The sequence below is a fragment of the Corvus cornix genome, chromosome 1A (genome assembly GCF_000738735.6).
Source record: "Corvus cornix cornix isolate S_Up_H32 chromosome 1A, ASM73873v5, whole genome shotgun sequence".
In the NCBI taxonomy this organism is placed as follows: Eukaryota; Metazoa; Chordata; class Aves; order Passeriformes; family Corvidae; genus Corvus; species Corvus cornix.
Window position 1 is genome coordinate 9,937,181 of NC_047057.1, and position 24,792 is coordinate 9,961,972.

Consider the following 24,792-nt stretch of genomic DNA (forward strand, 5'->3'; position numbering starts at 1 on the left):
CTCCAAGTGCATCACAAGATGCGTTCCCTCAAAGTACTGCGGTGACAGTACGCTGCTGAGCGACTCACACCACCTTGACCGGATCAGAGACCATCTCTCCCTCCAAAAGTGAAAATCTTGATCCAAAGGAAGTTTGCAGGCAGCAGGTCAGAGCAGCACAGAATATGCTTGCAAGACATCTTAGGAAACCTAAGCCAGAACCAAAGTGATGTTGCTTGGAAAACCCTTGTGTCTTTAACGGAGCCAACACCTTGGGTAAAATGTTCAGTGCTGTCCCGCTGCTGTAAGAGCACAAATCTCACCAAACGGGGCAGATTGCTGTGTATCTTGGGGAAAACTGAGCTTGAGCAAATACAGCTTCAAATCTCCGCAAAAAAGCTTCCGAAAGCTGCGGTAAAACACCTGGATCAATCAGGAGACTGAATCTAACCTCTGTTCTAACGCTTGTCTTACTCTTCTTCGCTTTTAAAGTATTAAAAATAGGAAATAATTCGAGGGGAGTGGGGGAAAAGAGCCCCCTCCGAAGGGTCTGGCTGTCACCCGGCTCCCCTCTCACCGCAGCCCGCTCTCATTCCCTCCTCGCAGTGACACCTACCGGCCTCCCGACCGCGCCCGCATCCCTCCGCCCGCCGCCGCGCCCGGGCCCGGCTCTGCTCCCCGCCCGGGCTGCTCCCCCCCGGTCCCGCCGCCTCCCCCCGGCTCTGCCCGGCGGCCCCTGCCCGAGCTCCGCGCTGGGAGCCTGGCACGACCCGTCCGGCGGGGCAGAAACTTTGCGGGCGAGTTTCGCCGCCGCCGCGGGCGCGCACAGTGCGCGATGGGGCGGGGGCTGCCGCGGCGGAGCCCCTCGGGGCCGGGAGCGGGGGCCGTGCCCCTCAGGAGCCTGGGGCTGCCTTACGCGCCCGCTCCAGCCCGCAGCCCCTGCGCGCTGCCAGCAGCCCCGCGGCGCTGCCTGGGGCGGGCGGACGGGCCGGGCGGCAGCCGCCGGCGCGCAGGGCGGGGTGTGGCCTCGCCATTATTTATGAGCTCCAGCCCCTATTTGCTCAGCTAATGATGCACCGGCGGCCGCCGAGCCTCGCCTCGCTAGAGCGGAGGGCAGGGCAGCGCCTGTAACTGGAAGCCGGCACCGCGCGGCCGCTCCATTCACTTCTAGGTGCGTAATTGCGGGCAGGGTTCGAGAAGCGCTCCCTGAGCCTCAGGAGTCCACTGCCAGGATTATTGTACAGAGGAGCCTGGAGTATCTTTGCAACCACCGCGAAGAGAGACTTTTCTTTTTTTTTTTTTTTTTTTTTTAATTTATTTTTCCCTCTGCCATGAGCCAGGTTTGGAATTAAAGTGTTCTGGTAGCAGGAGTCGAGCCTATAAACTGATAGAATCCAGATAGAAATCGGTATTACTGGTGCCTCCAATAGCCGGGTAAGAATAACTTAAAGTTCTCTTTCTTTGCTGTAATAGACGTGAAATGGCTCTGATGGTTGAATTTTGCTGCTGTTCACAGATAGTTAAACCGATGTTTTCCACATTGGCATAGTCCGTGTTTGGCAGGGATTTTTTTCTCCTTAATTTCTTTTCTTTCTTCTGCCGAATGATTTTCCCTACAGGATTTGAGGGTAGGACCCAGCCTGTAACAGATGACACCTGCACAGCACTTCCTAGCAAAGCGATACTGTACTTTCCCAAAGCCATGCAACATGCTGCCAGCGACCTCCGTGGCAGGGAAACTTCACTACTTCACTTTAGTAGCGGTTTGTCTGTTTGCAGTTAGACGAGAGTGTAAGAACAGAAATGCAATTAGACACTGCTTTTTGTCTGTCCCGTAAGATTCTTTAAAAGTACTTGCAAGGCTTTAGGTCTGTGTGTTGTCAGCAGAGATCATGTGCACTGGACATGCTGAATATAGTATCATGACTTACTGAGATAAATTCAGGACTGGGATATAAGCCCAAAGCAGGAGTCAAACCTGCAATGATCTGTCAGTTACCAGCTCTGTAAATCTCTGAAATTAAACCTATTTCCATTAGGTAACTCGCATGTCAGACACCCTGAGGTACCTTTTTGGCACTGTATGCATTTATTATTTATGTGTCTAACAGCTGGGTAGGAACCATGCTGCTCAGCACTTCAGTCTTATATTTGCCTGTCACTTCTGTGTTAACAGTGAAGATCTGCAATTTGAGCAATGAAATGTTGTAATATTTCACTCCTCTGACTGATTACACTAGAATTGGCAGGAGGTATGAGAGTGGGAGGGAAAGAGAGCTGAAAGAGGTTTTTTTCTATTATTGTTTCCTACAGTATTATTTAAAGGAAGAAGGAAAGCCGCACACTTGTTCCTCTTCGACTTTTTATCTTTATTGCAAAGAAAGCATAGTGCTACTACTGTAAAATACTAATCCCATTGCGTCTGTTAAATCACATGTTCTGTATGATTGGCTATTTGTTTTGGCCTGACAAAGAAATTTTATCAGGATTTAATGCCATTTCTCTCTTAGAAGAGGAGAAAGTTAAAGGATATCCCATGGGCAAGTCACAAGGTTTTAAATTTAAAGCCCACAAAGCAACATTAGTACTAGAGTTCGTGCAGCCTATTTAAAAATTATTCTTGGCAAAAACTCTGCAACTATCATTTTATTAGTTAAAGGACCCTTAGAGATAATTTGGAACTGGGCCAGAATGGATATGTTTCTCCTACAGACCCGATCTGTAGCTGGCAAATTTCTGACAAGGTTGTTTTTGTCAATTAGCAGAGTTGTAGAATTACTTGATCTTCGTGCATTTCTCAGTACTCAGACCAAATAATGAAGGGAGTTTAGAGTGTGGGCTGCAGAGATCTGCTCTTTCTTGCACGCTCTCCTTCCCACCCCCACCTTGATGTGAAGTCCCTGTGCAGAGAGAAGCCTTTCCAAGCAATTTACAGTGAGTGGATAGGGAATGACAGAGGTGGTAATGAGATACGGGGCTTTTACCGCTAAGTCAGTGGTGTGGATCCAGCCCAGACTAGGGCTGACCTAAAGTCATCCCTGCCTGACAGCTCATTCCTGCCGTGCTGGGGTGGTTACAGCCACTTCTTTGAGGACAGGTGTGAACCTCAGAGGGACCGGATGAACAAGTAGAAATATTGGCTTCCACTGGAGGGACTGTAGTGCTGGACCAGAGCTGAGGTTAAGAACTGTAAGCTAACTGCACAGGTAACAAATCTCTTCATCAAACAAATGTATAGCCTTTAATGATATTGTCTAGCTGTAGGGGTTGTGTCTTTCAAAGTGCTTCCGGTTGTGATAGAATCAAATTTATCGCCTGATTGATTAACTAGTAAGTGGTGTCTAGTAGAAGGGCTGTTTACATCAAAAAGGAAAATATGTATAGGTAAGCAGTGAAGTAGAATGGGTCTAAAATGATGTTGTTATTTATTCTCACTTTTGCAACTGAGCTGACAAAGTTGTTAGAATAGGTGAAATGAAATTTGCACTTCACAATTTCTGGAGGGGTGCAGTTTTGGAGCAGATGTGATACAGATATGCAGTATTCAGCTTCTGATGTTGGCTGGGTTTTCTGGATCTGGTCCAAAGTCCATTAGAATTATTAGGGAAGTGCCACTGACTTCAGTGATCTCAAGTCCTTCCTGAGCTACGAAAAGATACAGAGTTTTGGAGTATTTTCTGATTCTCTGAAATGCTCAGGCTTCTCAGCAGCTAACTCCTGTAAAGTGAACATAGGTTCAGCAGATGTGCAGGAGGAGTAGCAGACGTATCAAGTGTAGTGCACTATCTAACTCTGGGATTCTTAGAGCTCTGTAGAAGTCAATGAGAGCAGGTGAGTATCCTGAAAGGAGCTTGCCCAAAAAGCAAACGTTGACTAACAGTTTCAAGTGTGTTGAAACACTTTTGGTTTCATGGTTTTGAAATTAATGACATACGTAGCCAGAATTTCTTAAAAGAAAAACTTAAAGGGTGATTAGAGAGCTCAGTTTACTAAAGCTTAAAGCTCATTTCCAAGCACCTTTGATTTCAAATGTTAAAAGAAAAGAAAAAAATCCCAAACAACCAGTAACCCCAACCCCCCCACCCCAAACATGAGGGAGAGGTGTCTAAAAATATCAGCCAGATTTTCATCCATGAAACTTTATCTCCTGTCCTTGCTTTGCTCTGCCTTGACATTTAGTATAATTATATTTCCAGCAGGTGGAATTGTCTTAATTTTAAATAAACTGAGTCTAATGCTGTAGTCTGCCCTAGCCAAAACTTGGGCTCTGTTGGGTCCTACTAGCAGGCAGAGAGTTCCTCTTGTGCCAGCACAGAAGACTGCTGAGGAAAACCACTTTCAGATGCACAAAGAATAAACAGAAGTGCTGTACCTCCTTCACATCAGTAATTATGGATTCAGCTGGAAGAGGCTTCTAACATGATTCTTTCCACACTATGGTTTTTGCTCCTCAAGGTTGTGTAAGAAGAGTAACATGGTATCTCTCTCTTTCAGGTTTCGTTTCTTGGATATTAAGTTGCAAATCTGAAGAGATGGCATTTCTCGCAATGAACGTGTTGATTGGGATATTTATTTACTTTAGCAGTGTAAAAGGATCTTCCCAGCCTCAAGCAAGGGTGTTCCTAACATTCAATGGTAAGAAAGAAGATAAACATTCTTAAACAAATGTTATGATTGAACATTTTCTTTTTCCCTTAAATTCAATAACTGAGTAGAAGCTGTTTTTTTGATCTGTGTCCACAATTATTATTTTTGGTTTGTGTTGCTGAGGCACCTCTCAGTCTAAATTTGATTCTTTTACCAGAATCTACCTATAGCCATAGATGCATAATTAATATATAATTAATAGGCCTTTCTCTTTATTTTGAGTTATTATGGCTTGCTAACAACTAAAGGTTTTATTTCTTATCCTTAATTTTCTGTGGAAAAAAATATAACACATGACATGTGGTGGAGGGTATTAATGACTTCAGTTGCTTTCATTTGGTGTCCAGCTGAAACACTTCATATTCTGAAAATGAGGCTGCCTGAAGGTTTACCAAAATAGTTAGCCAGGCACAGAATGCTTTGAAAAAATATCATTCCATGTGTACTTGGTGCTCTGTGTAGGATGTACATAGCATGCAGCAATCACTGATGCTTCCATACTGTAAACCAGCAATGAAAATTATCATTTTCAAAAGAAAGTTTCTTTTATTTCTGAAGTGCTGAGCAGTACCTTAGTGCTGCAATACCCCAGTATTACTTTTAATAGTAAAGTAACTTATTCTTCTAGCCTTAAATGCTGATTTTAGCCACCACTTCAGCTTACAATGTCTGTTAAATCTGAGCTGAAGCTTTCTGTCACTAATTACAGGGGCACTGACTTTTTCCAGACTTCTGCCTTTTCTGTGATTGTCTTTGAGGCAGGAGGGTTTGCTGTTCCCTGCACCAATCCTGTTTGCATTAGGATGGCTTCTGTGGTTCGTTAGTGCAGGGATGCCCTGCCACTGCCTTGGGCATATTCTGTTGCTCTGAACTCTTTAAAAATAATCGGAGCTAGTAAGTATCTCAAACTTCTACTTGCCACAATGATCATTACTATGTAAATATGAAACTGAGAGACATACAGAAGGAAACCTGGCAAGTTAGACCTTCCACAAATACCAGCCAGAGTTTGAACAATTACAAAGTGCTGCATATTATAGAATATGGAGCCCTAAATTGATGAAGGCAGTACTTAATAGGTTTAAAAAAGCATGGTTCCAGTAAAAGCAATAGTAAGAATTGAATTCCAAGAGGGAACTTGAATTCAAATGAAGAAGTAGAGGTAGCAATTTCTTTTCCTTCCCTAAAGTCTGCACTGACTTTGGTGTAGATGGTACTGTTTTGGCACAACTCAACACAGAAGCAAGTTTGGCTGTGGTTCTGTGTTACACTTCAGGTTTCCCACAGTTATGCATAACAGGCTGATTTGGATTTCCACATCATCTTCTTGGTGGCCTTCGAAGTAATCTAGGCTTCCCCTGATCTCTGGTATGACCATAAACTAGGAAGTGTTCTGGTTTTGCAGTATTCAAACTTGTGAGTGGGGAAGAATTGTAATAAGAGGCAAACGGTTTCAACAGAAACTCAAGAGATTTTGTTTTATCACAGGTATCCTGCAAGGCTGGAACAGTGAAGCAGCAGGGCAAAAGACCTCAAACCTATGAATTTTGAAAAAATACTGAATTGAAACCTTAGTTTCTCTGTCCTTCCCTGTAAGGAGGTTGTCCCTCCTTCCTTTAGAAGGGGCTATGACAGCTTTATGCTGCAGTCACCCCTTCTCTGGTGAGGTTCTTGGGCCCCAAGAGCTCTGCCCCCTGTGCCAGCCCTGGGGATGCAGCCTTGCCTTACTAGTTCCTGCTGTAACCCTTCTTGGCTGCCTTGGTTAGAGAGCCTTGCAATACCATCTGATTTTTCTTAAAACTTTTTACTTTCCCTAATACTTAGCAGTCAACCTTTAAAAAAAGACCTACATTAAAGGAACCTACATTTTTAGGTCCTAACTTTTTATTTGGCCTTTTGAAATCATAAAAGTAAGAAATGAATTATGTGTTTTATAATATGAGCTGTATGTCTGAAATAAAAAATGAAGCTTTTTGTATAATATATAAACAGAAGCTTTATTTTTAAAGCTGATTTCCAGATGGTAAGAAACAACTTTCATTATGTGAAAAGAGTTTGCAGGTTGTATCTACACAAGATAATGGCCCCACCTGTAGTATGCACTTTTGTCCTATAAATCCTTGTTTACTTACATGAGTAGAGATGTAATAGGAAAAGGTGAAACTTTGTATTGTTCTCTAGCTAAGTGTGATAACACGCTCTTTCTTCATAGCTTATTGTTTTTAAATAATGTAGAATTACTGAATTATTGGCAGTCTCCTTGCCCAGAGAAGCTGTCAGTTTTTATGGAGAATTGTCACTCTTTTAAAGTGCATAGTTTGAAAATAAAACCATAATTAGGACTCCTTATGTTTTAAATGACATTAGACAATAAAGACAAGTCATTCAAGCCTAGGATACTTACATGATATTTTTCAAGTTCTGAATTGGATTTGGCTTGGTGTCTACAATTACATTGCATAAGTTTTGGGGGTAGAATGCATACAGGAGGAGAAAACCAGTGATGCTTTTCAAAGCTAACCTGTTTCTTCAGGATCAAGTCAATTGAGCTTATTCACATTGCAGCATTTCTCATGGGAAAATCCAGCAAGTATCTTGACCTATTCTGTTTTTCATCAGGACAGATAAAAATGGGAATCATTTGAATCATGGGCTGCTTTTCTCTTTGCCATCTACTTCATTAAGAATCAAATGTAATTAAAAAGTGCGCCTGGGTAATACCTCAAGAGCCTGATAATAGGGATTTTGCAATTAACTTCAATGGATGAAGGACTGCAACCCTAACTTCTATTTTTGAAATCAAAAGCCTGGCCCCTTGTCTAATTAAAATGTAGTTCATGACTTAGCTGAGGTTGTTAACTGTGCATATGACGTGAGTGTGGAACTTACTGCTGTCTGCACCCTGAGTGTCTTGAAAATTGCAGTGCTGTACAGAACCCTGAGGCCTGATTCCTATTGCTTTGCACCTTGTATAGCCATTTACTCAGCTGAAAGGAGAGGTCAGGCTGGAGCTGAACTGCAGCTTTGCTCAGGTGAACATGGTTATTTATACTGGGCACTGGGCCTGTGGAGAGTCAGGCAAAGGGGCTCTTGGTGTGCCTGGAGCAATTTGGCATGACCTGATTTTCCTGTTCAGCAGTGGTAGCTCAAACCACTGATATTTGTACAATATCTGCACTTGAAGAGCCACTGCAGCTGAAGAAAGATGGCCCCAGCTTTTTCTGATTCTGAAATTGCAAAGATGTGAAGCCTGTGGTGCAGCAGGTGCAGCAGTGTTGGGAATCATCTGCTGTGTTCCCATTGAGCATGCAGGAGTGGGGGAACCTGGGATGGGGGAAGCAAAGGACTCTACATGTCTCCCTACACTATTAATACACTATTCCCCCTCCTGCTGCCTCTTCTGGCTCCTTGTCCCTGGAATAGATCCTTTTTAATCTTCTTAAATCACCTATCATAATTTAAAGTGCCATAGTTTATTTTCTCTCCATAGCAAAAGACTTACCTTATCTGTTTATGAACTATCAAGTGTGGTGCCTGTGGTTTCTCAAGCTCCATGCATTCCTCCTCGTTGCTGCATGTTCCTGAACAGATAATTGGGAGCTGTATCCTTCAGTCTTTACGGGGAAAAAAGCCTTTCTGAAATCAGTGGGAGTATCACCAGAATAAGGAAGGAGGTACTAGACTCCAGGTTAGTGTCAGACTTTGTTTCATTTCAATGCACATTTACTGTTTTGGTTTTATTGCAGCCCTAAAATGCTGAGCCATAGCATTTTAACATCAAATTCTGAATGGATTGAAGCAGATACAGTACTTATTTTTTAAAATACACTCAAAATGAACTTTCTTTGGGATTTAGATTTATATGGAGATACACAACCAAGTGATAATTTCACAATTTACTGGGAACATTTAATGTATTCTTACCTCAAATGTCTGGTCTAGCAGATATTTCCCATGCAGATTCTCCTATTGTCTGCAGTGAAAATTCCATACGAGAAGTGGATCAAGGCTAATTTGCAGACAGTTTTGTTCTTCTCTTTGTTATAAAATTACTAGAACACGTAAAGGACTTTTAAGAAAGTATCAGTCAGATTCATTAATGACAATTAAAGTGCATAAAATGTCACCAGAGCAACAGCAGCACTTATTCAACTGTCAACATATTTTAAAAGATTTAATGCAACCCCTGTGGTTACCCTGAAGGAAAAATAAAGGAACTGAGAACCATTTTCCTTGAGCTCTTGAGCAACAGCAGTACAACTTGTTTTTAAACAATCCCTCATTGTAATGTTAATGTTACCACAGTTAATAAAAAGTTCATTTATTATTTGGGGGACTTTGTGCTGATGACAATCTGGTAGGCAAAGGTTTACGCTCATATAGTTGATTGGATCTTTTTTGGTGTCCGTGGAATGAAAGCTACTTACAAAATAAAGGAGAAATAAAAAAAAAGAGAGAGAGAGACAAGAGATCCATGGTTTAATTTTGTTTACATGCAGAACTCATCTTGAATGTTCATATAGTTGCTTGATTTTCAGCAAATTGTGAGTAGTATTTTCTCAAAATTAACTGATTTGTGGCTCTCACACTTCATGGGTCTTAAGTAATGTTAATTTATAAAGTGTTGAACATCAATGATGTGAAAATTTTTCCAACTTAATTGTCTCTCACTGGAGATCTAAAAACTTAATTCTGAATACATCTAACTAAAAATAAATTCATTTTTTTCTTTAGTAATGAAGATTGTTTTGTTATAGAATCACAGAATGTTAAGGGGTTGGAATGTATCTTAAAGATCATCTGATCCCAACCCCCTCTGACATGGGCAGGGACACCTCCCTCTAGACCAGGTTGCTCAAGTTCTATTCCACCTTCCTTGAACACTGCCAAGATACCCCACACTGTGGAGTATCCACAATCTCCCTGACAACTTGTGTCAGTGTCTAACCACCCTCACAGTAAAAAAAACTATTCCTGATATCTAACCTAAATTTCCCTCTCTTTCAATTTGTGCCCATTACTCCTTGTCCCATCACTACAGTTCCTGACAAAGAGCCCCTCTGGCTTCTCTGTAGCCCCTTCAGTTACTGGGAGGTGCTGTGAGTTCTCCACACAACCATCTCTTCTCCAGGCTGAACAGCTCTCCCAACTTTCTCAGCCTGTCTTTGTACAGGAGGTTCTCCAGTCCCCTTATCAACTTCATGGCCTCCTCTGGACTGGCTCAAATGGTTTCAAGTCTTTCTTATGTTGTGCACCAGAGCTGTGCACAATATTCCAGATGGGGCCTTGAATTGATAGCTTTGGTTGTTCCTAAAGACAGATGCCTAAGTTACAAATTATAATCTTTGTGGGTCATTTTTAGACTTATATCTTCTCTGTATTTTTTTCCTTGCTTTTTTGTTTGTGTTTCTTTATTTCTCTGTTAAATAAACAGAGGCTTAATGTAATAAATCTTGTATTGAAATTGAATTGCTTGAATAGGCTATGAGGTAAATGTAAAAAAAAAAAATCAAACATATTAAAGGAAGCATTATGTAAAAACCTGTGTATTCTTTCTAGAGATCCATGGGTAAAGGTCCCACATGCCAAATGACATTGAGTCTGCTTATTTTCACACTCTTGTTGAGAGGCAGTGTCACTGAGTTGGCTTCACTCTCATTATTGTTGACATGAGTGTACAGGAGAGGATAATTTGTTGTTTCTGTATTTAGATAAATTGTGCCATGTAATTTGACTTCAGTTATGAAAATGGTCCTGCAATAAAGATGAAGTCACAGGTGGTGTTTGGTCCAGTTCTGTGTTTGTGCTCTAAAATTACTGTAAGTGGTACCCTCATGGGAAAGCACAAATAAGTATGGCTTCAAGGTAGATTAATTATCAGGCAGCAAAGGTGCCTGACAATTAACAAAGGTAGTTAGTTACCAGGCAACAAGTTATCAGCCTACAAATTTGATCTTACTCTTGGATGAAGAACTCATCCGAATTTGACAAAATTTGTGAAGACTTGTTTTTTTCTTGCACAATAATAAGTAGATCTGTTATCTAAGTGATGACTTACTTCCTTTAATCTCTTTATGTTCCTGAACTCAGTCAATTTGACCTGTGTCTGAACCAGCCCATGGTTTCATTTGTATTTTTTTGTTTTGGTATGGAAAAATCAAACTTTATCTTAGAACATTTTGACAGATTCTTCATATCTTGGCTCTCTCTACTTGTCATAGAAGAAAGCAGCTTATCTTGGCCAATTCCACAGCTCTGTCATTACAATTCCTCCTTGTGTTGCCTGTCCAAGGCAAATGCTGAAATCCCTACGTAGGCAGTTATATTGCCGTTATTCTACAACACATCTTCTTTTTATGTTTTAAAAAATGTGATGAGAGAGAAATGGCACAGACATTTTTAATACCCCATTTTTTTCAGGATTGTTTGGGTACCAGTAACAAGAACTCCTCTGTGAACCATTTCCATACTGGATGAGCTCACAGTGCACTTTGAAACATAGTGCTGCACAAGCCTCTTTGTGTATCAGATGTAATTAGTGACGTGACTCACAATAATTACTCATTTTATTGAAGTGCATTGACTGAGATCCTGCCATGAATAAATACATAGACCAAGAACTTATCCTGTTATTTGAACTGGCTGTTTTCTCAAGATGTGTATTTTGTTCTTTTCGGTGCTGACTTTTCAGTGCTGTCAGTAACACTCTTTAATAAAAGGACTAGGCACTCTTTCTCAGGGAAAGTCTTTGTCTTAGGGACACAGTTTACTGATTCACAGTGCAGCTCCTCAGCTCATCTCGTCTCATCTTACACTCAGACAGCAACGGCTCAGCAGACACCAGGTTAAAAGAAGGCTGTATGTTTTTGCCTGTTCGGTTGATTACAGAGTTGGGGTCTAGGGATACAACTAAGGGTGGAAGCATGCTCCATTACCTGTGTGAATGAGGGTGATGCTGGATGTCTCTTACTGGGAAGTGTACAAATTAAGATAAGTGTGAGTTTCCAGGAATGAAGAGAATTATTGTGATTAACAGAGGGGTTTACACCATTCCTCCCTTCCCTTTGTATCTCCATCCTTATTCAATGCAGACTAGGTACAATTGCATTTACATCATTACTTCATCTGCAACTGGCATGGCTTCTTCCAGGTAGCAGAAATCCTGGTAGTGATTTACTGGATCTAAGACTCAGATATAACAATGGAAAGAAGATGAGGAGTGATAGCTCTCCCTCTCCCATGAAACCACTCTGGAGCTGGGACCATCATAGCCTTTAGAGAATTTAGCTCTTCATCTTATCTTTATGTACATAAGGCTAATTTTTCCTCCTGGAGAAGTTTCTTCATTCTTTTGTGGGTAGGGTTGGTGGAGGTTTTATTTCCTGCTCCTTTGTACAGCAATATTTGGGATATTCCCAGCTACTACTCTAACCCAGCAAATCAGTTGTGCAAAAGTGAGTGCTACAAATGCTCCTTGATTACCACAACTAATACCGCAGATTATACAAAGATTTTTTTCAGAAACATGGTACACATAGTTTTAACTTATAATTTTAGAATGCTTATATTCCAAGGCAGCATTTTGAAGACATGTCTTGCTGCTATCTTACATCTTGTCTACAAGAAACTAGCCCATGGTGTTTCATCATTCTCAGGAAAGAAAAAGAAAAAAAAATTCTGGAACTCTCCATCAAATCACCTTGATAGAAAAAAATCTCTGGAAAGCCTTTCACCAGTGCACAACTGCAGTGAGTGCTATCAGGGAGTCCCAAGAAATGCAGGACGTACTGGGAACTCTGTGAGTTAGGGGGAGAAAGTGAATTTCAGATCTGGTGTGTGAATGCCCTCAAATCACCATGAGCTTAGAGACCGGTCTGTGAGCATCTTTCACGGCTGAGGGCTTAATTTGTAATTTGGCCACCATCTCCCAAGTGCTATATGTCATTTTTAATGACATCGATAATACTGAGGAAGGAATAATGGTTTTGGTTTTGGTTGGGGTTTTTTAATTTTTTCATTTAGGGGCTGTAAGTAAACCCTTCATACAAAATACATCCTATTTTTATAAGAATGTTTTATTTCCAGTAAAATTTCAAATGCTAATATGATTTTGTGAAATGAAACTTTTAGTGATAGAATAGAATGAGCACCCAGACTTTTGAACTGTTCTGCTTAATCTTACTCACAGCTCTGGAATAAATGATTGCCTCACCAAAATTATCTTCTAGAATGTGGATGAGGAGACATCACAATCAGCTGGGACTGCCAAGTTTCTTAATGGAAAAAAAATGTGTATTGGCAACTGCTTCTATTTTTAAAAAAAAAATAACTCAAAATTAACCTGAATCCAATTTTTTTTCATTACAGGCACTGCTTTCAGCCATTAAGAAGGTCAGACTGGCCTTCCGAAATAAAAAAAATATTATTTTAGAATTACACGTTAAATGTGTGATGGATCAAAATTCACTTTCATATATAATCTCAACTATTGTCTCCTTTTTGAATTTCCTTTGCAATTTCACAGTTCTGATATTGCTTTGAAATGCAGCTGAAAAACACAAGGTCTGGTAAATCCTTTCCTGAGAGTAATAGACTTTCTCAGTCACCTGTTCTCCTTACCATTTATTGTTGTTTCTTAGAATTTTTTTTTTGTTGCTTAATAGCATTTCTCTTTACCATTCTTAATGAAAAAAAAAATTTAAAAGCTTTGAGTTATGCAGAATAAATCAATTTTATGTCAGCTCAGAATCAATTAAATTGGGCAAATATGTGTCTTCTTTTAACACCTGTGTAAATCAGGCTGGATCTCTCAGTCTCCTAGCTTAAAGGAGCTGCAGAGTTAGACTTACAGAGATGAGAGAAATATGCAAGGCAAATGTCTGATTCCTCATTTAGCTCAATTGGCTGGTAATGATGAGCCTCATTTTCTTTCCCTCTCATGACACAAAGTTTTGAACAGCAGAAGTACCATAGTAGATACGCACACCACAGCTGACAGTGCAACAGGAAAAAAAAGAGGGAACGATAACAACAGTAGATGTATTAATAGTCCTGAAATAATTTATTTTTAATGGAAAAAGGCATATGTATTTAGAACAGTGTCATTGATACATCAATATGAAGCCTGCATTTTTTGTCTGTTGATCCCAAGCATCTAACTAGGTTTGAACCTAACACTGATACAGAAACTCCTTGAAAGCAACTGCTGCTCTCAGAAGGCTGGATTTTCCTTATCCTCTGAGATATCCACTGAGCCATGGCCACCCAGGGAATGAAAGACACTGTTTTCCTTGAATCACACACTGTCACACACCTCTTTGGCCTTTCTGGTGCACTACAGAGGCACAGGATGCACATCCTGACATGTAGTTTCTACAGTCCTTAGAAACTCCTCCTTGTCTGGAGTAACCAGCCTGCATGCCTCTCATTGCAGTTTTCTGAGACAGTCCCTGTGTGAGTACATTGAGTGCTCTTACAAGGCAAATATCAAATTAGAACACAAAAATGTGAGCACTTGTATTTTCAGAATGGAACTTTCTGGGTGTTTTTAATATCAACCAATTAAGATGTTATTTTCAAGGAGAGGTTTGGCATTTTTTCAAAAATTTACTTCTTGAGGTCTGAAAAGGATTTAGTTGGCATGGAGAAGTGATCTCAGGCTTAGATTTTTTGATGGCTTCAACGTGAATACAGCTGGAATTTTTTAAGCTGATTCGACTAAAAACCCACTTCCTGCCACTGTTGAAAATAATGCACTGTAATTTTTTTTTTTCTAAAGCAGACAAACCTACAGCAAAGACAAACGAGTTTAGAGCCCTCATGAGGTGTTTTATTGTGGTTTGCATTAGGGAATGAAAACAGTGCATACAGAGTTATTAAATATGAAAATGAATATGTCTTTAAAGCCATTGCCTCTTATTTAATAACTTACCATCTTTCTAGCTTTGGTAGGTCCCTTTAAAATGAGAAGGGTGTTTGCCATTCATTTCTTCAGTAGGAATATTTTTTTACTTATGGATACTTGCAAATGTAAGACTTTTTCAAACAAAATTTTGAAAAGTAAAGTAGGTAAAGAATAATTTGTCAGTAATTTTTATTCCATTGAATGTTTTTCATGCTCCCTCTCTACTATTTCCTGATCTCAGGTAAATGTGTTCTTAAGTTCACATGAACAGCTGAAAGGCTAAACTACATAAAATTGCAAAAATAATTTGAAGCTTCCAGATGCAGTCAGGTATACCACAATCTGCACTAGCAGTGCTCAGAAAGTGAAGCCAGGAGAAAACTTACAAACTTGGCCAGCATAGTTTTGCCCACCAGCCAGGTCCAACCAACCACAGACTTTTTTTAATCTGGTCCCATTCATTCCTTTGAGACATGGGAGAATCTGCTTGCACAGTACATGCTTTCTTAGCTGATGAATTCATCCTCCCCAGCATCCAGATGGTGAGCAGTGGGTTCATGAAGTGAACATGAGTCTTGCTGCATTTTTGTGTGTATATGCCCCTGGACTAGTTAGAGCAGGCTCTGGGGAAGAGGGGCAAGCACAGGAATTCACCATCTCCCCAGCAGCTGGAGAGAGCAGAACGACCACCCTGATGCAGGGGCTCTGAGGAGGCTTTTATAGAGGAAGGCTGTGCCAGCTGAATCAATACTGGGGCAGGTTTCATACCTACTGTGGTAATTTACAGAGATGTGTTGGGTGGGGGAAACAATCTCATATAATTAATTAAAAAAACCCAATTAGACAATCTTTCTTGAGTTAGATTTTTTTTTTTTTCCAGATACAGGAATCTCAAACGATGACTTACTTTCCATTAGCTATTAAAAAAATAAAAAGATATATTTTATTCCAGATTCTCAGAGTGTCATTGCCAAAGAACTTTCCTTCATAAAAACATTCCAGTTACATGCAGCACTGCAGTTCAGTGATGAGATCCCTCTCCATTACTTTTACTATTATTATTATTATTATTATTATTGTTGTATTTGTGCTTATATCCAGTGCATTTTTGTGGGTACTGGTATTTTGGTACTGGGTATATTGATATTGTGGTCAAACACTGAATGCTGATTATGAGGCAGCCTGCCCTTCTCCTTGTATGCTCACTTCCTCTCTTATCCTGTTCTTAAAGAGGTGAAGGATTTCTGCCTGGATTTTTCCAAGAGGCAAGCAGCTGAGTTTATTCTTTTCATTCTGTGTGGTGGCTGTGACAGACCTTTGCTTCAAGGTTATTCTCTTTTACACAAAGGGACAATGACAAGGGAAGGGGTTTATGGCTTGCTTATGGCTATTGAAAGCTTTCTTAGCCAGCTGGAGATCCCTTTCAGATTGGGTTGGATGTGAGACAAAACATGTAACCTCTAAGATCAACTAAACTTGAGATTGTGTGCAACATCAATAAACCACAGCACTCTGAATAAACAAGGTGGCCACTCACTGTTTACTATTCCCTTTGTTTATTTTTCCAGCACCCTGTCTGTGATAGCCCCAACCTGTTTGCTGAGCAGCTTAAAATGAGTTTTGCTCAAAATAGGTCTAATTCTTAGCTGATAGGTATGAGTCCTATGTGGAAATGTGTTAGAACTAGCAGATTGTGGGACAATTTTTCTCTAAAAGGCCCTTTAAAGAAAGCAAATATTTATCAGTGGAGAGTGAGGGGGTGACATAGAAGGCACCAGGAGGTGAAAGGGGCTTGTAGAGATTACCCACAGGCACAAAATGCTGCACCCCAGCTCACATAATATGAGGACATTCAGCCTCAATGTGTTCTCCAGAGGTAATCTCCAGTTCCTTTGAAGCTGACTTCAAATCTGATATCAGACCTTGTGTTGAAGAAAGTACACATGTGTTATCTTTAGGCTCATTTAGGAGGCAAAATACTATTTTTTTCACATAGGAATGGAGCATAGTTCTGGCTTACTGCATCACTTATGTGTTGAAGTTTTCTGCAGTGATGTCAATTTACTTGTTTTTATTTGTGGAGATGAAAGATCAGGGAAAGAGATTGTTCAGTTTTGTGCCCTCCCAGCATAAGAGGTTCTGGCAAAATAGAGGAAGCCCAGTGAGGGGCCACAGGGCTGCTGTGAGTGCTGGAGCACATGGTGGGCAGAGTTTCTTCTCGTGGCTGTCTGATGGGGAGAGTCAGACTCTTCTCAGCAGTACACAGTGACATCTGTTTAGATGGTAGAACTTTTTGTTTTGGTTTGGTTTTTTTGTTTGTTTGGTTTGGTTTTTTTGTTTCAGTTTGGTTTTTTTCTATAAGCATATTGAGACATTGGAACAGGTTATACAAGGAGACAACAGACTCTCCACTGCTCTAGGTATCTGAAGCTCAGTTAGATGGGGTCCTGTGCAAACCCACCTCACCTCAGTAGGTAGCCCTGTTTTGAGCAGGATTTTGGCTAACACAACCTTCAGATGTCTTTTCCAACCTGCACGTTTTGTGGTTCTGTGATTTTATCAGAGATCAGCAGGTGTGAGTCTTAAGACGGTGGTATCTATTTTGGCAGTTTCCACCACAGCTTATCTATTAAAGTAGTTCTGGAGAAGAAAGTTAGCTTCTCTTGAAAAGGTCAGAAATTTGACCCAAATGACCTGGCATCCTGAGTGCCTTTCTCCACAATGAAAGCTATAAACACTTGATATCAGAAATTTTTATTTCGATCCCTGCTGCAAATTATTGTGCCTGAAGTGTGTGTTTCCAAGATTGAAGCCTTGCATGTTGTGTAAATTGTTTTCTTACAGTAAGAAATACAATAGATTTCCCTGGTGTGGAAGGGAAAATCATGGGTCTGTGTTTAGTTGAATGGTAAAATACAGCAATTCCTCTTCTAAGGAATGGCAAAAATCCTTGATATGCAGCATTAAATGGAATTATATGAGAGCAATGTCAGATGATTCTATGTGTATTTTCTGTACATAATCTCCTCTGTTCTCTCATTTAAGAAAAAGAGATTGCCTTTTTAAATGGAGCTCATTCATAACACAGTGACTAAATCAGTACATGTTATGATGGAGTGTGCAGTATGTAGCTAAATTTGCAGGTTTAAATAGATTTTATATATATTTTTTTTTATTCTATTGAACTGCTTTATTACCAAGTCAGAATAAGGGTTAAATTATATAAGTAACATTTCTGACCAAATTTCTCAGTATACACTTGGTCTCAGAACAGATACTTGAACTTGTCCTGGTTCTAGTTTATTCTCAAAGAACAGATAAAGCAGACTTCTACAGCACATGCTGTGTTTGGGGAGGTTTATGTGTCTACATCCGGGCAAGTTTTATGTTATCTGATGTATTGCAGATGTATAGAAAAAAATATTTGCAAAAATATAGTAAAATAGCAGGTCCAGAGAAAAAAATTTCTAAATTACCTGGCCACATCCTGTTTTGAATGCATAGCATCCAAAATCTGTCCAAGCTATTGTATTTTCTTTCCTCTGAGTGGCTGAGTTTGCACACTCAAGCTCTGCTCTTTAGTGGTGTGTGCACACACACGTGCACAACCAGCATAGAAAAACCTAGTAATGTGATACATACTTCTGTATTAAGCTTTTTCAGTCATGCAATTTATCATGTCATGTAATATCTTGAATATCATGTCATGTAATTCAGTCATGTAATATCTTGAATATTTGTCAAATTCATTAGAATTGTATGGATTTTTAGGGTGTACAGGCTTAGAGAAGATTTCTTTAGCCTCTTTGCAAAGCTGCACTGGTCTCTGACTGGCATTATTTATCAAAGTCCTTCAATTGTTCCTGTCTACCATGGAATAATGGAATCTTGTGGCTTGGAAGGGACCTCCAGCCAACATCATGCTCAAAGCAGGTCTGATTAGATCAGGTTGCTTTGAGACAAGTCCACTTAGGACTTTAATAACTACAGTGGTGGAAATCCCACCTTTTAATATCAATGTTCAGTAGCATTTCAGCAGGTCATTTTGCACACTAGTAAGAAGAACATTTCCCCTTCCTGAAAATGTTCCAGGCCACACTGGATGAGGCTTTGAACAACCTGGTTTAGTGTAAGGTGTCCCTGCCTATGGCAGGGGAGTTGAAATTAGATGATCTTCAAGGTCTCTTCCAACCCAAACCATTCTATGGTTGATTCTAAGATTTCCTCTTTTCATTTGCTTTTTAAAACTGAAGAAACTCAATTCTCTCATCCCTCCATGGAAGCCATGAAAATTATCTTTTCTTTGGCTTATTTTTAGTCTTGGAAGGTGATCCTTCCTTTATAATGGGTGAGTTGCTCACTTCAGTATTTGCTCACCATCTCTTCACCCCTCTCCAGGTTCATTTCTGCATATAAAATGAACAGAGTCTGACTCTGTGTCCATGACAATAATTCATAATTCAGCCACTTTAAATATGTAAGATCAGAATCAGAACCATATATCTCTCTGTGTATGTAGTTACTGACTATTAAGTTGCTTTGGTGTTCATTTGGGGAAGAAAAAGGAGGATTTTTTTGGCCTCGGTATGCTTAAAGTCAGCTATTGAGGTTTTGTTTTTTTTTTTTTTCCAGAGAATGTGAACAAATATGTGTGTATTGAGTGCCCATGGCAGTTGTTGAGTGTTTCTTGAAGCTGAGTTTGATGATATAATGAGGAAATCACCTGCCAGCCTTTTTTAGAGGAATTTATAATTTTCTGAGGATACACTTTGATTCCTTCCCAAGACTCACTTCCTATATGCAGTTTAAAAGGAAAAGCCTGTTTACTAGTTTCCTATTAATTTACATTTTGGGCATTAATTCTTGTCGCTGGGGGAAGCCAGAACATTTTGTCATTTGGTAATACCAAAATCTCTTGTATATGAAGAATAAAATAGAGTAGATGTCAATTCACTTCTTTAGATTCTCTGCAGACAAACTCATTCTCTGCATGGCAAAGGATAGGTGGGTTTTGTCTGTAAAAGGATATTCATTTTCATTTTTTCTGCTTTAATCCTGAGGATATAGGTTCAGGTCCCAGAGCTATTGAAAATATTAACTTGATGCTTCCATCAGCCTTCAAAAGCTCTGTGATCGAAGGCTCTCAGCAGCTGTTATCTACTATAATAAATGCCAATGATAGAAAACACTAGACTGGCTGAAGATTTTTTTTTTAAAAAGCAAATAAAAGTATTTTCTGTCTAAATTAAGTTAGAAAAAAAATCTGTTGATGATTTCTTTGTTGATAGAAAGTACCAACAAGATTGTTCTTTTCCACAAATACTGCTTAGGATTTGGGGGTCACAGTTCATAGCAAAATATGCTGCCTCTGTTTGCCCAGCTGCCACACCTCCTCTGCCTTGTCTCCTTCTCTAAGTGAAAAAAGAGGCTGAAAGAAAGGTAAAGGGAATAACAGGTTTAGCGCTGCTCTTGTAGACCATAATCAATGTAAATGGTGTTAACAGGATTAAGACTTTTTGCTCCCATGTGCATATCCCACCCTAGAGGAATGGTATCCTAGTATTTAAGAACAGGCAAGATGGCATACTCTCCTGGTGTAGTTTTGGCTATGTAGTGACGTGTTTTGGTGATCCAAAATACAGGAACAAGTCTTGCAAGCTTTTTTATTACGATGGTTTTTTGGGTTTTTTTGGGGGGGAGGGGTGTGGGGGGTGGGGGTTGTGTTTGGTTTGTGTTGGGTTTTCTTTACTGTTAAATCAAGGTTGAAACAACTGGGAACTGCTCCTCCAGCATAGCCTTGGCAGTCTAGGCAGAATGGGCCCTCAGACAGAAGCAAGCCAAAATGTCAAAACTGAGGGAAACTCTTAGGGAGAAAAAGGATACGGGAAGGATGTTTCTTTAATCTTTCATTCCAGCTTCAATTTTATGGATGTTGCACACAAATTAAAGTAAGATTTTGTTACAGAACTGTGTGTTACAAAACCTTATGGCGCAAAACTTAAAGAAAAAAAATCCATATTCATGTCAGATACATTTTAATTTCAAAATGGTCCACAGAGTTTATGCCCAGCATATAGTTTGTATTGCAGCAGTCTTTTCTGTCTTACATGTTTCCATTTGGTTTTGGCAAAACAAAAGGAAACAGTTAAAAAGACATTTCTCTTTGTGGGGACAAAAAAATCTCTTATGAAGTCCTGTGATGTTACCGAACTTTGGATCATGATCATATTTTCTAGTGGTTGTAGTATTTTGATTAGAAATCTACATTTAATCACTCTCCACTGTAAAAGAGGGTGTGCAGTTATGAACACAGTGATACATGACAGTGTTCAGTGATTTCTTTCACTTTAAGAAAGTATTCAATTTTCTAATGAATGTTAGAATGAGAACAGAACAGATTAAAATCAGTTTCTATGTTTTTACATTTTTTTTAATATGCAGCATGAAGGGTTTATCCAGTTCAGAGGTTTCAGGGCCATGGATGTGGTTTAGCATTAACAAGGTGGCATTTACATGTCTTGGGACAGGCCTTGCTACTCCTCTTGGCAATGATGAAAAGGACACACGTTTCCTACTGTCCCTTCTTCACTTCCCATACCACTAATTGCCACTTTGTATTATTTATAGAGGCTGAGTTGGTTTTCAGTTCTGTTTTTTCCTGCTTTCCTCTTTAGCTGCTATCCAACATGACTGCACCCAAGCTTTTTTTTTTGAGGTTTTTCTGGTGGAAGCAGAATTCAAGATTTTTGTGTACTTTGCCATCTTATGACAACTGGCAGCAACTGAAATGAGGCAGGTCAAGCAACTACCACAAAAAGAAATCAGTAATTTACAAGTTCAGACAAAGGTTGATGAAACAAACCTTCTCTGTAGTTGTTCTGTCTTGTACAGGCTGGTAATATTTTCACATTTGAGAATATTTAATTTACCTAATTGAGAGAATGCTACACTACAGTTGAGAAGAAGAGGTGAAATCAAAAGCAGAATACTCTCATTTTAAGCAGAGCAGTGCTAATGCTTATGTTAGTGAGTGAGAAAAACATAGGGGTGGATGAGAAACAATAATTCATTACTGTCTCTCCTGCAGTCAATTAAATATGTCTCATATGTAGCTGATTTTTCCATAATAATAATAATAAGAAGATTCATTGGAAACAGCCTGAGCATAGGACCATTTCTCCCAGCATGTCAAACCTTTAGAGGAAGGGAAAAAGCAAAACCCAAATGCCAGCCCCGCCAGGTTGAGATGGATTATACAGTCAATATCCATAGCTTGCAATAGGTGCAAAGTTACTATAACTACTCTGATGTTGACTCCTGCTCATAGCTGGACCTGCTGAATCGTAACCAGTTCACCACATCTGAGAAGTTTTCACACATGACAAACACATGGGTCAGAAAGCTGATGATCTGATGCCTGCACACCCAAGTCTAGCATATAGATTGCATGGGAAATCATAGACTGCCTCCTGTAACAAAGGACCCTCCCCATACCCAGTTTGTCTGCTTTTAAAATGGTATAATTATAGAAGGATTTCAGAAAACCAATCTCCATAATGTCCTCTCTTTCTATAAAATCTATTGATATTTATTTCCAAGTTCCTTAATGAGCTACATACTATTTTGCCAGGCTAAAATACGCATCACCCTTACAATTTTTCACGCTTGCTGTCTCCTCCAATTTGATTCACATTTTCTCCCTTCTATATCTAGTTCCCTGTCCAACTTATAATGTTAAATAAAATAGAAGAAATGTCTGGGCCCCTGAACACATTGCTGAAAGATTCGTTTTTCTGCACACAAGTGTTCAGAGTATTTCTCACAGAAGAAGAATAGCATAAATTATGGAGATTCCAGTCACAGAACAGTGAATGGTATTGTCAGTTTGCTTAGGAAAAACTAATGAGGTTGTAAAGAAATACTGTCTGCCTTATAAGAGTAAAATTTGACAGCTGGAAAAACAAGGGCAATAGGCTGGTTTCCACTTTCCATTGATTTTAGCCCCCAACATTCAGAGGACTTCCTTTTCTGCAAAACCACATTCACACTGCCTACACACGAACACACAATACTCTTTTGCTTCAAGCCAGAGGCAGATTAAACTTCATTAGGAGAGCAAGGCTTGAGGAAAGTTCAAACTGTAACAGATAGTAATTTGACAAATAAAGAATTAGGGTTTGTTTTACTAAGCCAAAAATAAAGGCCAGAGCTAGGTTCCCATGGCTCTTTTGTGCCTTTAACCACTGGGTAGGAATACCATCCCTTTTCATAGTCTGGTTTACATATTGTATGAGCCTAGTAGACACATACCATGGCTTTCTTAATGCATTTAAGCACTCAGTGAAAGCACACATATCTCTCATTAAATAAAAAAAAAAAAAAAAAAAAAGCCTATAAAGTATTTCCCTTAGAGCAAGAAATAAGAACAGGAACTTGAATATGTGTCCAAAGTATTCTTAGGTATGTGCAAGACATATGTAAGACTCAGCTTAAAATCAACAAGAATGAATGCATTTTATGTCTGAATAGACTTCATTAGCTTTCTGTAGAAACATTCTCACCCAAGCATCCTCATATTTGCACATTCCCAGGCCTTGTTGTTCTAGGATAAAGGATGGATTATTGCAGGTGAGTGGCAGATACCTGTGGTAACTGATGGGCTGTGATTTGAGAATTTAAGTTCTCACTCAGTAGCAAACTGTATAATGGCTAATGGCACAATCCCATACAAAGGTCTCTGACATCATTAGCTGAAAACTTTTTATTAGTTTGTACTGGATGATCTTCAGCAGACAATCTACCTGCTAAATGTCGTACACTGGAATGCACAATGTACTAGATAGTGACTGCATGCAAACAATATTACAAAGTGAGGACTAATACAGAATGATGTGCTGAAATGTCTTGGCAAGAAAATTATGAGACTGTCTCCTGGACTGGAATGCAAAGCCACTATGTCTTTGTGTCTGTGCTTGTTCTTGAGAGTTAGGCACCTCAAACTGGGAGCTGAAGCAACCCTGTCAAATAAATTCTCCAAAAACCGTCAGACTTCTTTAAAAATTACCTGGAAGTATCTAGGGGAGAATCTTTGAGGACAGGAATAGGACACAAATCTTGGTATTTAGTTGCCTTATTCAGGTCTGCAGGGAGGTACAATTATTAGCCTGGAATCTGCAGAAAGATTTGCCTGAAGAGAAAGATTTGCATAGTTTACATTCAAAGAACTGTGCAGACACTACTTTCTTTTCTACATTGTGTATGATAAAGAAAGAGAAAAAGTTTTAATTTCCATACTAATTTGGAAGCCAAGAGTTGGAAGTTCCAATTCCAGTCCATTTTTCTTAAGTAATGATGTAGGTAGGAGACATAACTTAATTGAGGTTCACTTTTCACTCCTCTCTTTAGCCCCTGCCACAATACACAAAAAATAATGAAGAATGAGCTGAATTTGACTGAGAAGCTTAAGGGGTTTAGATTAGATCTGAGTCGTAAGTGCAATGTCTTGTTTTCATAATTGCAACTTTATTTTATAGTAACCAGTAGCTCTGTAAAACAGAGAAATTGTCCTTTAGGGACAGCCTCTGGATGGTGGAAGACTGGAGCTGTGGCCAACCACTGTTCTGTTCTTCACATCCACCAAATGATTCATGCAGCCTGCTGAAAGGGCATTAGCCACCTGCCCCCAAAATCTTCTCTTTGGTTTTCTTCTGCACAGATTAGGTCTCATCAGTTGTTCTCCATCTCCAAAGCCGAATGAAAAACATATAATTTTCAAAACCTGGTAACACTTTGTCCTGGCTTTAGACTGGCTCACAGATGACAAAACTGAGTTAATTTTGTGCATGTTTCCAGAAGGTACTCCTGTGCTTGGAGGTTTTAAGTTCTTGCTGCGTTGAGTGAACAAAATTATCAGTTTTACTGCTACTGATCCCCAAAAGCTGCATGCAGACATACAGAGATGCCTGTGTCCCGGAATGGATTTAAGCCCTGGTGAACAACTCCTTTAAAACTTTATAAGGTTAATTAAATTGTCATTTGGTACTTTTTAAGAACAATTTACTTTATGACTTGAAGGAAACTACTGCACTGAAAGCAACTATAAAATGATGAAAACTGTGAGGTAAGTTTTTTAAATTAGTTTTACAGACGTTGAAGGAAAAAAAGCAATAAAATGAGTCAGGGTGAAAGTAGTACATTTCTTCAAAATAAGGCCTACATTGTAATCAATATATGTATCAGAACAATCCTGATGATACAAATTT

The 24,792-nt window shown here is 39.6% G+C and overlaps 1 protein-coding gene across 4 annotated transcripts in view; it reads left to right on the forward strand.

The window, feature by feature from the left end:
- The first annotated feature begins 1,041 nt into the window (after positions 1-1,041).
- The window catches only part of SEMA3C (semaphorin 3C), a 115,919-nt gene continuing 92,168 nt past the window's right edge, over positions 1,042-24,792 (forward strand). Inside the window, exons 1-3 of one of the 4 annotated variants that reach the window (XM_010395675.4) lie at positions 1,055-1,150; positions 1,320-1,413; positions 4,474-4,614. In XM_010395675.4, the coding sequence (XP_010393977.1) occupies positions 4,512-4,614 (103 nt within the window). In that variant the 5' untranslated portion in view covers positions 1,055-1,150; positions 1,320-1,413; positions 4,474-4,511. Of the gene's footprint in view, positions 1,414-4,473; positions 4,615-8,164; positions 8,315-24,792 lie in introns of those variants that run through there. The other 3 variants (XM_010395674.4, XM_010395676.4, XM_019283648.3) reach the window with 3 other exon arrangements.